At 36.4% G+C, this 14,125-nt stretch overlaps 1 protein-coding gene across 4 annotated transcripts; it reads right to left on the bottom strand.

Annotated features, from left to right (window-relative positions):
- Positions 1 to 532: 532 nt before the first annotated feature.
- LOC135581539 (DNA-directed RNA polymerases II and IV subunit 5A-like) lies at positions 533 to 12,598 on the bottom strand. Of its 4 annotated transcripts, none has more exons than XM_065086252.1 (5): positions 12,350 to 12,598; positions 11,948 to 12,163; positions 6,824 to 7,003; positions 6,530 to 6,643; positions 533 to 824 (listed from the first exon to the last, which is right to left on the bottom strand). In XM_065086252.1, exons 2-5 carry the CDS (start codon positions 12,149 to 12,151, stop codon positions 699 to 701), a joined length of 624 nt encoding a protein of 207 aa, XP_064942324.1. In that variant the 5' UTR covers positions 12,152 to 12,163; positions 12,350 to 12,598; the 3' UTR covers positions 533 to 698. The 4 variants fall into 4 exon arrangements, with proteins under 4 accessions (XP_064942324.1, XP_064942331.1, XP_009386472.1 ...); XM_065086259.1 differs by having other exon boundaries at positions 12,424 to 12,590; XM_009388197.3 differs by having other exon boundaries at positions 12,433 to 12,571.
- Positions 12,599 to 14,125: the final 1,527 nt, after the last annotated feature.

The raw sequence follows: 14,125 nt of genomic DNA, 5'->3' as shown, positions 1-14,125 counted from the left end.
ATAACATTGATAGAAAAAAAAATTAGACTTCAATTATACTGTTTCTAACAGACTATTCAAAATCAATGTATAATCTTGTTTTAAAATGTATAACGTTACTTACACCTAAATCATCCAAATTCACTCAATATCTTCGAAATGAATTTATGAAAGCAAGCTTTATCAATTTTTCTAGTTTAAAATAATTATTTATAATGATTTCAGCAAATTAAAAGATGAAATTACGTCAAAATTGATTTTTAGACCCATCAAAACTTTATCGTGTGAAAATTATGCCTCAAATATTGTTCATTCTAATGGTATTATGTTCTATAACTTTGCATGGATTTCAAATTCACTAATCTTATACAAGATCACACTGATCTTGGCTTACTCAAAATTAGTACAACTCTGAACAGTTGGCTAATTTTGTAGGCTGTAAGATCACACGGATCTTACAGCAAAGTTTGTTAATTTTCTCATGTTTATGCTCGTAGATCTCGGTCAACAAAATTTCTCATGCAAATGCTGGTTGGTTCCATGGACGAGCATATGCTCCTGCGCAAACCATCATTCCCATATCACTGGAAACTAATAACCAAAGTAATCCTTAGGCTGCACCACAAAGGAAAGTTGTACTTAACAGCCGACAACAAAATAGAAATTGCACATCTGGATAGTACCAGCATATCTTTACAGCAGCAGGCATCTGAAACATCTCATACAACATATCGATAGGTCACATATCTGCCTGCAGTCTCACTAGGTCGGATGATCTTTACGACCTGTCCGCGCTTTAGGCCATAATATCTTGCTATTGGATCTGTAACTTGGATTCGAGGAAGCTGAAAGAGAAAAACAATCATAAATAACAATATGGAAAATAGTACACAAAGAGAAAAACAAGTAGACAAACATAATTTTATGTCAATCTTCTCATATATCATATGCATACACTCCTTGTCATCTTGATCCTATCCTCTAGTTCAACCAACCACCTTTCTTTTTTCGAACTCACTGGACACTTTTTTTTTTCCTTTTTCAAATCCCCTTCACTCGTCGCCATCTTGATAAATATAAAAAGGTCTATCTAGAGGAAAATCTCAGCCAACTGTCTTAACGGAGGAACTTTGGTGCTATGAGAGATTTAATGAGTTCCTTGACTTATATAACCTTAAAGGCTAAATATCTTCATGATTGCAGAATTTTTATTAGGAAAAACATTGGAAGACACTAAATATCTTTATGATTGTAGGAAAGAACATTTAACAAGTTTCTTGATCTACCTCTATGAGCAAATTCCAGGGCAACTGAAGACAACCAACAGAACTAGAAAAATGATAAGGAAGGACATCAAGATAAGCAAGAACATAAAACAAGAAAAGAAAGATAATTAACAGGGGCAAAAAGCCACCAAAAACCTTTTACTTGATCAATTACCATACTATAATGCACTATTTCCTAACTTTACCATACTATAAAGATTGCACCTCTATCGGCCACCTTTTTCTAATGTTACTTAAAATAAGCCAATGATTTAAAAATCGCTAGGCGCCAAAAGACGCTAAGGTCCAAAAACGCCCGAGGCGTTAGGCGCTCACCCGAGTGAAACGAGACGCTAAAATATAAAAATATATAATATAATTAATAAATATAATTATTTAAAATTTTAAATAAAAATATGATATTAAATTAAGAAAATCTATGATACAAAATCATAAATGAAAATTGGAGACTCTATTGAGTTGCTCTATACACTTGTCATTTATCTTGAAACCTAACAATAATTTCAAATAAATAAAAATTAACAGTATTAAAATCAAAATAATATATTATTAATTTATTAACAGTATTGAAAATTAATAATTTCAAATAAACCTAACAATATTAACAGTATATAATATACTATTAACAGTATACAGAAGGAGAAGGAAGAGTGTAAGGGAGTGTTGACTGAGAAAAGAGGAAGCGACAGAGGGAGTGTATGGAGGCAGCAGCAGCGGGAATGTAAGGAGGCAGTGGCAACGGGAGTGTAACGAGATAGCGGCAACGGGAGAGAGAATGTAAGGAGGCAACGGCAGCGAGAGCGGGAGTGTAAGGAGGCAGCAGGAGCGAGATCGGCGAGCGGCGAGCGGCGACAACGACAGCAGCAGTGGCAGCGGCAACGACAGCGGCAACGGCAGCGGCGAGCAACGACAGCAACAGCGGGAGCAGGAGTGGCAAGCAGTCGGAGCGACGAGCAACGATAGCGGTAGCGGTTGCAAGCAACGACAGCGACGAGTAGCGGGCGCGGGAGCGACAACGGCAATGAGCAAGGTTAGCCGGTTAGGGTTGGGCAGCGATAGCTGATGTCGAATTTAGTTGGTTCGATTGAACCTACTAACCATCGGAGACCGAACCAGACCTAAAATCCTGGCTCGGTTGCCTGGTTTAACACAAGCGCTCGCCCAAAGCATCCAGCGCTTGGGCTCGGGCGAGCGCCTAGGCGGCGCCTCTTCGAAGCGCGCCGCCTGGAAGTTTAGCGAGGCGCTCGGGCCTCGCCTCGCCTCGCCCGAGCAACTAGGTGAGCGCCCGAGAACCTAGGTGAGCGCCCGAGCGCCTTTTTAAATCACTAAAATAAGCTATAAATTAGTCACAAAGAATGTGATAAAATTTAAAACAAGAATAAACAAAAAGGATTAGAGACCAAAACTACTGCCACCCTTGAGTTCAACCATAAACAAGTAAATTGACTCAATCTAACATAAATAGACTGATTTGGACTACATTAACTGCCTGGATTACACCAGTATCTGGTTTAATCACTTCTGCAGAAACCAAAATATCACATCTTTATTATGAAATGAAGGTACAAACTTACAATGTCTTCATCCCACAGATCACAATTTTCAAGATCTGAAAGGACGCACAATTCTCCAGACCCACACAAAGTGAATATCTTTCAAACTAGATATTGCAACATGATCTGTTTTCTTTCATGGAATATCTTTGGTTCTATAGTCAATTGAATCATTCGGATTTTGTAATCCACAACGTAACAATACAAAGTTATAAATGATAAAGGCAATACTGAATGATTACGTCAAAACAACATACAAACAAAGAAGAGACAAATGAATGAACAGAAATTTTCCCTAGGATGTCCTGCTTGCTCTAACATATGAAAAGAAGGTTGTCAAACTTGCTTTTCTACCTAGGGGGATGCATAAAATCAGATCAAAGGATCGAGCTTTCCAATTTTCATCTGAGCATAGAAACATGCGACCCCACAGCCTAGATTGAAATTCCAATAACCATGGAAAAGAAGACACCATTGCGTAATAACATTTTCTCTGATCCAAAGTTCATGGCAGAATCTAACATAATCTATATCAATATTATCATAGGCTCATCCAATTTTGATTAAATTATCAGCTTTAATGCAAAATATCATTTAGAATCCATCAATCAATCAACATCAACAGTCATAAAACCAAAATTTGGCCAACTCTAGATGATTTGCAACAATAATAATGGAGGGAGGAAGCCAGTGACTACATAAAGAGAGAAAAAAAGAAACATGTGGGAACAACCCATTTGATAATTTCAACCTACACCCATGGTACACCAAGGGTTCGATCTGATCAGGTTTAATTAGCTCTGACCAAAAACAGGATGAGTTTGGCATTTTTTCAAAAAGAACCTGATTGGCACAAGGAGAGGACAATATCACTTATACCCCACTATCATCCTCACCCAACCCAACCGACAAGAAAATTCCCCATAATAAAATGTCATAAATAATTTTCCATATTATATTTCATATATATCAAAACATATGCCAATTATTATGTATATTTTTCAAAAATCATTAACATCAGGGGGGAAGCCAAAAAAAATACTACTGTCAGCTTGGTAGATATAAGAATAGATTTTTTTTAAACTAGGATAGGTTTTCTCGCCATATTGTTAGTGGAGATATTTTAATTAAAAATACCTCTACACAAATCTCCATATACCTCTTCACAGACCACTGAAATTAATTTTCTCACCTCCTCTAACTACACTCTCCTTGACACATATCTAAACCATCTTAAATGTTCTTCCTCATCTTGTCTTCTGCAAAGTTACACATAATATTTCACAAAAAATCTCATTTTTATCCTTTCTAGTAACACAAACCTCCCTTCATCTATATCCATTTTAACCCATAATTTTTATTCTATAAATAATATATTCACCAATCTCTCCATTTTGTTGAATAACCGACCCAAAATACTTAAAGAATTATCCCAATGTACAATACGAGAGGTACATGTCGGTCTGAGCATGGACTGATACTCGAACCACCTTGTTTCTGACGATCCAATTAAAATAGTAAAAAAATCAAAAAGTGGTTGGCCCTAATCCATGTCAGCATTAAAAAAGAAAAAAATAGAAAATTAGGTATCACGAATGCCAGCACTTTTCTCGCGGATGATGCCGCAGCCCTCGCTGTTGCCACTTCGCTGCTGCGATGCTGCAGCGCAGGCTGCCTCTTCGCTGCTGTGATGCTCCCGCTGCCTTCCCAGGTGTTATTGCTGCACTTCTCCTCTCCTCCGCTTCTTCTTCTTTCTTTTCTCCTTCCTCCTCTATTCCTCCACCGCCCCTTCCTTTTCACCCTCGTTTTCTTCCTCGTCGAAACATCGATACGCACCGACATATCATGTGTTAGTACACCGATATAGACTGGTACATTCAGGTTTGACAGAATGCCAAAACAGATCCGGCACCCGAAAAGGCAAACCTTGCTATGTAGTCAATTTTTCTAAGTTACATGTTATAATTTTAATCTTAGTCCTACTTAGTGAAGTCATTAGTGATTATACTTGGTTCCAACACTAGACACTCTATAGTTCCAACATTAGTGATTATACTATAATACATATTCCACTATGTAACATAGTAAATGTTTACTTTTGATTCTTCTATTTCCTACAACATATATCTAGTACTATAAATCTATGTTCATTCGTTCAGCTTTCACCGAGCACAAATTTACAATCCTTATAAATAATTCTATCTACTTTTCTGAAGAGAATATTGTAACTAAAAATATGGTCACTTACATAACTAATCAAATGTTCATCGAACTAAGTATATATAGTAAAATCTAAGTTCATACCATTTCTCTCCCTACATTCCAAACCCCCATGGACTCCATTAAATTCACTATATTTTTTGACACATGCCCATTCAAATCCCATCCAATAATATGTTTCTCAATTGAAGGCATTCCTTGAATAATCTTGTCTAAATTTTTCCAGCATTGTCTTTTGGTTTGTTCATATAATCCAATTTGAGAATCATAAGTACTTATAAAATTTAAAGTCTCCTAGATGAATACAAATTTTAAAATTATAATGTTGTCACCAAATCTCTTTACCTTTGCAACGTGTCCTTAAGATCCTGGTCTGAAACAATATCTACAACATTTCTGTGTTATAACATTTTCAAGATACCAAACAATATCTACAATGTGTCCTTCAAGACTTTTACACTCAAGTCTTCTGCAAACAAATTATGTCGATTATTCTTCTGGTTATTGTATCCACCAAGTTGAGCATTTTTCATAAAAGTGTTTGTACATTCTAAGTTGCTTACTCAATCCTTTGATCTTGAACTAATTTCCTAATTTGCATTAACCCAAAACAATAAAAGAATCCTTGCCTATCTTGTACCACAGCTGGGCAACGATAACATCGACCATTTCCAAAACGACCTTCAAGTCCACCCTTCTGACTTTAACGAAACTGAGTAGTGGAGGTCCCTCACTTCACCTCCGGATGATGACTTAAAGTGATTAAGATCCATGTTCATGATGTAACGTAGTTTTTTTTTACACTAGCTATCAATAACCATGCAACTCTTTTCCTTTCCATCCGAGACAAGGTCCGTAAGTGACAAGGTTGGCTTATAGATCTATCAAACAAATTATCTAGTGAACAGTTATCAAGTGCTAATCCATGGACATTCAAATGTGTGTGTCATTCTTGATGAGAAATGAAGAATTTAATTATCAAGTTTTTGGAGTTCATGACAGATAATCACAGAGAAAGAACTTGATGACAAAAAACTAGATTCATGAACACATATATCAAAATGCCCCAAAAAACAAGTCCGAATAATTTAATTAGAACCATGATTGATGGCATTAGTAATAAGAAGGCTACCATGAGTTCAAGACAACCTAGGCAAAAAGAGGAATTCAAGGTTCAAACAAGGATAGCATGATGAAGTTCTTATGTAAAGATAATATCATCAGATCAATTATGAGAATTCTTTTGATGCTGCACAAAATGACTTTGTAAGCTGAAGTTCAGGCCACCAAAACAATGTCTCAAGACATAACTCCAGCTCTGTTATCCATATGCATGCTTAGAATGACAAAGTGCTTATGTAAGCATTATAACACCAATTCAAGATCTTGTCAGAAACTAATTAATGATGCTAGGATACTTGCAAATGCATCAAATAAGCCGACATCAGTTTTACCACCATAAGTATATCAATTTTTATCAATCTTGGCTACCTGAGTTTCCTTCAGTGTATAACGCTCCAGTAATGTCTTCTTTTCCTCACTTGTCAGAACCTGATGCTCTGGAACAAGTACATGGTCCTTGATATTGACAAGAAGCTCTGCCTCCTATGTTTTAATATTATAAGACAAAAATCAATAGATACACTTACCTAAAAATTAAAAAGAAACAAACAAAAAAGAAATATGACAAGAAAATTTAAACTTCCAAATAATAAATTTAAACTTAAACCAATATGAGCTTGCTATGAAGCAGCTGCTAGAATTGCAAAAGAGGAAATGATATACCTGAAAGACCTCCAAATGATACTTCTGAGATGCTTCTTGCAGGGATGATCTTGCAAATGGAGTTAGATTTTGTTGAACGACTAATATTGCTCTAAACACGTTCTCTTGTTTCATACGCTCAACATACTGCTTTATTTGTTTTACACCAACCTTTGCTTCAGTTGGAAAGAAGACATAGATCTGCTATCATGAAGTGAAAATATAAATGTGGTGTTGTAAATTAGTCATGATGATTAAAATCTTGATTAAGACATTATTAGTCACAAAGTCATAACAGATAGATCATATAGGATCTTAGAACATTCTACAGAGGCTCACAAAATGAATCACCAAGTAGCAATTGGAGCTTTAATAACAAAATAAGTAGACATGACTGACCATGAAGACTCAAATACAAAAACAGTATGCAAAAATGCACAAGTACTAGTTTCTGCATGTGTGCAGGTGAGAATCCATAAACCAATGTCCAAAGGCTGAGAAGAAAATAGGTTAAAGAGAGTAAAAATGTTAGACAGATCAATTAACAGTAACTGTAAATCACTCTGGAAAAAACTATCAGTCACAATAAAGAATACAATATATCCAACAAACACAACTAGTTGCTTTAAATCAGCAACAACTTCTATAAAAATGATATCATCACAACTTAATTCATTCAAGACTTGCAAAAAATTGGTAGTCAAGTATGTACTGGATTAACCCAATAGACTTCAAACTTGTCTAGAAACTTGTTCTCGAGCTTGCAATTCAGGCATTTTAGCCACAATAAAGCTTAAAATACTATTAGCTGCCTTATTTTAACCAAGGTTATTTAACATTTTATTAATGATAAGAAACCCAAATTGGTACACTTCCTATAACCATTTGTCCAAGAAAGCCCTGAAAATTTTTTATGCAAAATTACAACAAACCTAAGCTGGATGCCATGGGTTTGATTCAGGCTGACCTTGAGTAGGCTTATGTTGAAAATGCACAGATGATGAGACCACAAAACTCAATCTTCACACAGATGGGTTCATACCAAGCCATGTTTACTGGTCCAGGCATTAATAGGAATGTGGACCACCTCTTTTCAGGTGGTTCAGTCCCCTTTTTTTTTAGAAGCTGCAGCGCATCTTACATTTTAAAGTCCCTGGGACGCGAGTCGTGAGTGACTGAGACTTGCAGGCCCACCCGCTCATTGCTCGCATCAGCCACTGACCACCGCCAAATCAGTATCTTCTCCTCCTCCCCCATCCCCCATCCCCCATCCCTTACCTCTTCTCGGTACCACAGAAGGTGTCAGCACATCGCTATGCCAGCACTTACCGCACCCATATTAGTCTGACCATGGACAGCACAGGTCTGGTACCGGAAATTGAGTTTCCTAAGTGAGACCTTGATGAACCCCATCTTGTCATGAGAAGTCAACTTGGTAACGGGACCTACATGAGCATGTAAAGTCATTACATCAAACTAATGTGCAAATGACTGAGGGACACAAATGGGGATTGAGATTTTAATAAGGATTTGATAGTTTATATAAATTTATTGGAATAGAACTGAAATTTAAGCAACCTTCTGAATTTTAACTCAAAATATCACCCTCTAAGAGTGTGTTTGGAAACACATTTGAAATATGCATTGAGGAACAATGCACATTTCAAATGCGATTCAGTGTTTGGTATTTTTTTTTCCCAAATCGCATTTGACCTCGATGATGTATTGCAAATGTTGATGCTATCTCAGGGTAGGATTAATATTCCAACATTTATGGGATGCTAATATAATTTTTCAAATTCCCAAAATGCCCTATTGCATTATCTAAAATCACAAAATTACCAACATGATTTAGTGAAAATAACATAATTTGTCTTCTATAAGATAAAATTTTATTTATTTATTTATTTATTTATTTTCAAAGGTTATATTTATTTATATAATTATATTTTTATGTATTATATGTCTAGGTCATATGAATTTTTTTTGTAAAATTACATACATTCATTTATTTTATTTGTTTACTTATTATTTTAAATAAAAAATATATATTTATTTTTAATAAATATTCAAAATATTAGAAAGGTAAATTTGTCATATAATATTTAATGGACTTTTGAAATATAATTTTACTAAACAACACTCACGTTAATGTATATTTAAGAAAAAATTTTCATCTATTGTTTACCAAACACTAAAAGCCATTCACTCGAGCCTCCATATCCAAATGCACATTAAGAATGCAAATGTGTTCCCAAATACAGCCTAAATTCTAGGATTCATATTATAAGAGTGGCAATGCTCCCAACGAAAGACAATTTTCTTATTCCTTGGAAGCTAAGGCTTGTTGAGTTGCCTATAAACACTCCACCAGGAATAGATGCAAAATTATGCATTTGTCCATGGAGTAATTTTGCCATCTACCACCCACTACAGGTGTTCCATTTCAGATCATCACAAATTGCTTACTATAAACCGTTTGAATACTACCGTCACACACACCAGTCTTCAACCAAATAAAAAGTACTATCTCAAAGTATCTGGCATCTAAGTAATAACATCAGGAGAAAATAGAGGGTAAGAGAGGGGAATAGGAGAGGAGAGAATAAAAGCGGGGGATGAGGGGATCAAAGCAAGAGAGAACAAGAAACAGGAGGAGATGGGAGGGGAAGAAAGGGGAGAGAAGAAACGAGAGAACATAAAAGGACAGGAGAGTACCAATGGAAGAAAAAAGATCAGCTTGTTGCAGCGACATAAAGGAGGTGGCTTGGCCTGCATAGCGACAACGAGAAGTGGTGAAGCAGAGGTGGAAGGGTTGGACCAATGATGGCAGCAACGACGACAGCAGTAGAGACAAACCTGAAGAGTCATTTCACGCATCTAGATAGTGGGGGGTATGAATCATCAGTGTTTTACTTTTTGATCTTCTATCTGATTAAAAGAGGTGGCTTGACCTGCATAGTGACAACAAGAAGTGGTGAAGCAGAGGTGGAAGGTATGGACCGATGATGGCAGCAACGGCAAAAGTAGTAGGGACAAACCCAAAGAGTCATTTCAGGCATCTAGATAGTGGAGGGTATGACTCATCAGTGTTTTACTTTTTGATCTTCTATATGATTTTTTTTTTTTTGCTTTATGATCTTTTATATGAGTACTCTTGAGTTGACTCTAAACTCAAGTCGACTCACAAAAGTCACCAACTTTACTAAGTCATAGTCAACTCGCAAGGAGACCCCATCAATAGAAATCTGATTCAATGTCTGGTGTAAGTCACCATGCTTAATATGGGTCACAAGATCATGCAATCCTATGGTCTAGTTCACGATTTTAATAAAATTAATTTGCATGTCTTGATTTTCAAAAATGCAATATTCTTAACACAAACTAAGTTATTTTCCCTAAAAAATCGTCGATCCATCCATTGTACAAGGATGATACCTAGTGTGAGTAGTAGAAATCACTTTGTTGAAGCACATTTGACCTTTCAAATCAGTCCATCTACTAATATAATATTTATTTTATAATAGTAACCACAATAATTTTCATTATAACCTGAAGGACACCCAATGATTACTCTATGTACTATATATTATCAACATTTCCATTTTATTGAATAATAGATCCAAAAACTTCTTGTTCATTCATTCTAATTATATCTTGGATTTTTTCTTAGTATAACCAAGATTACATCCCATAATTCAATCTTAGTCCCAATTAATCTAAAACCTTTAGATTCCAAGATTTGTTATGTTCAAGTTTAAAATCAATTTCATTTATATTCATCGCATTCAACTCACACAATTGGGGTCTATAATGTACATGACAAGTAAAATTTGTCCGTTATCAATTTTAAAATAAAATAACTTAAATTTAATCCTTGATGTAATATTCAAATTGCATGAGCAGTGATTTCTTCAAATTTTAATTCCAAATAAGTATTCTCAAAATCATTTTAGGACAGATTGAAAAGAGGAGATATTGATCCTGTATGGGTCATCTTGAAGTTCACCCCTCAAAAAGACAAAATAATGAGACATGAGAAATTATCAAAATTAAGTGAAATTCTGTAAGTGTCATTTAAGATATAAAAATCAATGGTAAGAAATCCTAGATTATGTAATTAACTGTTGCTAAATCACATCACCTTCAAAGTCTTATATTCTTTACTGTCATCAGATAAAAGACGTAGGATCAAAGCCAACAATAAACTTCTGCCAAAAAGTATCAAAAACATACAACACCTGATAATAGCTTTGATTTCATGTGTAAAAAAATCAAAAAAAAAATTTCTACAAGATTGCTGTAAAAAGAAACTGCCACTGTTTGTAGCAAGAACAGTAGAAACCTAATCAAGAATATAACTAATTCAAAAAAGAAACGTGCAGATGAGAACTTCAGACATTGGTTAAAATATGAAGGAAGCCATCGTAAATACAACTATGAATTGCCTTGAATTTACACAACAGGTTCAGCACAATAGACCACAGAAAGAATATCTTCCATTTAACAATAACCAAACAAAGTGATACAATTAAAAATAAAGGTTCACAGCCAGGAATTCGGACATTTTAAGCCATTTCAAAAATCTAAATGGGTCAAAATGATCCTTAGAAGACACTTCCAAATATTTGAGGATCCCCAAAATTTAAGTTCAACAAGGTATAGGGTAATCAAACGAACAAATATCAACAAAGGAGGCTATGACTGGACTATCAATCCATTAGGTAAATTATAACAATTAACCACATAGAGTGTGAAAGGTTGACTACTTAAAAACAATGATATAGAAGAAACCTATAATAGAACTTTTCCTAATTAGCAAATCAAGAAACAATATAATGATCATTAGAAGTCAAAAAGATAGCAAAGGCATAAGTAAATATAAATCAAAAAGAAGAGTTAATGAAGTCTGACAGTGACAAATTCATCACCATAAACAAAAGATGTAATTGGCTGATGCACAGAAAATAACATACGCCTGGTATTCGTTGCAACTGCAACCATTACAAAACAAAGACAATAAAATACGAAAAGAGAAGACCTAAAGCATGTCAACAAGATAATTATCTATAGAAAGGAAAGACCCAGCTTTTTTTTTTTTTCCTCAAGAGAACAACCACAATCGAAGATAAGAAAATGATGGACCTGATCGTTGTTATCGTTCTTCTTCTGCTTATTGATGACAAGCTCATCCCGCTTAGGGTTCTCCCCATATTTCTCCAAGAACTGGCGCATGTTTATGTCGATGTCTTTAGCAGCAACGACAAGGTATCCTCGGTCCCTCAGCATCTGCATCACCGTCCGTCTGATCCGAAACAACCGGCTGACCTCGCCCTCAGAGGTTGCCATCTTCCTCGATAACTAATCATGTTTCACGATTACCGCAACACATCAGGGAAAGGGGAAAAGGAGAACGAAAGAATCATGAAAGACATTCATCTTAGCAACAAAAAATTGGGAACAGCCAATGCGAAACTCCAACCAAATCGAAAGAGACTTTAATCAAGTTATTGAATGTTACGACGCAAAGAAAGTTGTATGAAAGACCTCCGAACCCTTGCGCTAGGGTGGTTGCAAGAAGCAAGATGAGAACAGGAAAGAAGGACGGAGGGAGCGGCTACCACAACGACCTCGGAGAGCGGGGGACACAGGAGACGATCCACAAGATGCGAGAGAAGCGGCCTTCGGTATCTCTGCGAATCGTAGGGTTTCGAGGGCGAGGCGAGCGACCCCGAGAAATAGGGTTGGGTTCAGCGGAGCAGTGCGATCATGAGTGGGGCCCAGGGTGGATTTAGTTTGGACGGACAAATCAATTGGTTGTCTATACCATGATATTTACATCTTATAGTTATTTAGTCTTCTTAATCAATTAAAATTGAGCTGTATATTATACGAGGTGAATCTTGAATTTTAATGATGAAATAAATTAATAAGATTTTGATGATGAAATAAATTAGTGAATTAATGATCTAATTAATGTGTTTAGATAAGTGATGTATGATTAACTACGATCGAGAGAAAGATAAAATGATTAAGGAAGAATCGAAGTTGGGCTAGAGTCAGTGATCGTGCATTGGGCCGAATGAATCAGGGGATACATCAAAGGATCAGTTGATATAGTAAAATCTCATCGGAGGATCACCGAGAGTTCGTCGAAAGCTCACCGGAGGTTTACTGGGAGTTCGTCGAAGGCTCATTAGAGGTTCACCAAGAGTTCGCCGAATGCTCGCCGGAAGATTGCCAAGAGATCGCTTAAAGTGTTGAATCTCAGATTTTAATGATGAAATCAATTGATAAGTTTGTAATCTAATTTGCATTTTGAGTGACGCAGGACTAGCTTCAATCAAGGAGAGGCAAATTGATTAAAGCAAGAAGAATCATGTTGGGCCGGAGTGGAACATTCAGAAGATTAGACATCGAGCCGGAGGATCGGTTGACATATCAGTAGAAGGCTTCGGGCTATGGGTTTAGGCATCGGGCCAAGAAGAGTGAAAATTACACTAAGGAAATCGGAGTTGCGGAGGTCAACTGGCCGATTGGGCAATATACCGCAAGAGAAGACGATGCACCGAAGAATCAGACGAGGCATCGATGAACCAATTACATGTCGGACAAAGGATTCATGCTTTATAATCATTTATTTAAGATCAAAGTTGTTTGTGGGGCTAATTGAGTTAACTTTTGGTATAATCATGCTAACTCAATTAAGGGCCAATTGGGCCTTAATTGGGACTGATTTGGGCTCATTGGGATGCCCATTCAGTGATCCAAAAGTTGGGTCAAGTGGTGGCACCGCCAGAATAGGTGGTGGAACCGCTTGTGAGTTGGAAAACTCGAAAAACCCCATCTCCGAGGCTGTCAGGTAGTGGTACAACCAGATTGGGCGATGGTACCACCCAGTGATAGTGTGTCAGGCAGTGGTACCGCCCAGTGTTAGGCTGTAGGCGGTGGTACTGCCTAGTGTAGGCGGTGGTACCACCCGTACTCAGAAGACATAAAAATTTAAATTTTTGACTCCATTTTTGAAACCATTTAGGGCCTATAAATACCCCACTAGGGCAACAAGAAATGAGCAAGAATTCTTGAGAAAAAAATTGAGTAAACTCTATCAAAACTTTGAGTTCCCTCCTCCTAGTGCTTAGAGTTAGTCCTAAGGGAGGTATGTGAGGGAATACTTATAAAAGAGTGACTTATAAAGGTTATCTCCTAAACTCATGAAAAGGAAAAAAGTGCTGTAAAGAGGTGGTTGGTCTTCGCCTATTAAAGGAATATCTTTAGTGGATGCCGGTGACCTCAACGAAGGAGGAATCGGAAGTGGATGTC

Source organism: Musa acuminata, chromosome BXJ1-2 (genome assembly GCF_036884655.1).
Source record: "Musa acuminata AAA Group cultivar baxijiao chromosome BXJ1-2, Cavendish_Baxijiao_AAA, whole genome shotgun sequence".
NCBI lineage: Eukaryota > Viridiplantae > Streptophyta > Magnoliopsida > Zingiberales > Musaceae > Musa > Musa acuminata.
The sequence above is the reverse complement of the archived record's forward strand: the minus strand, read 5'-3'. Positions and strand labels throughout refer to the sequence as shown.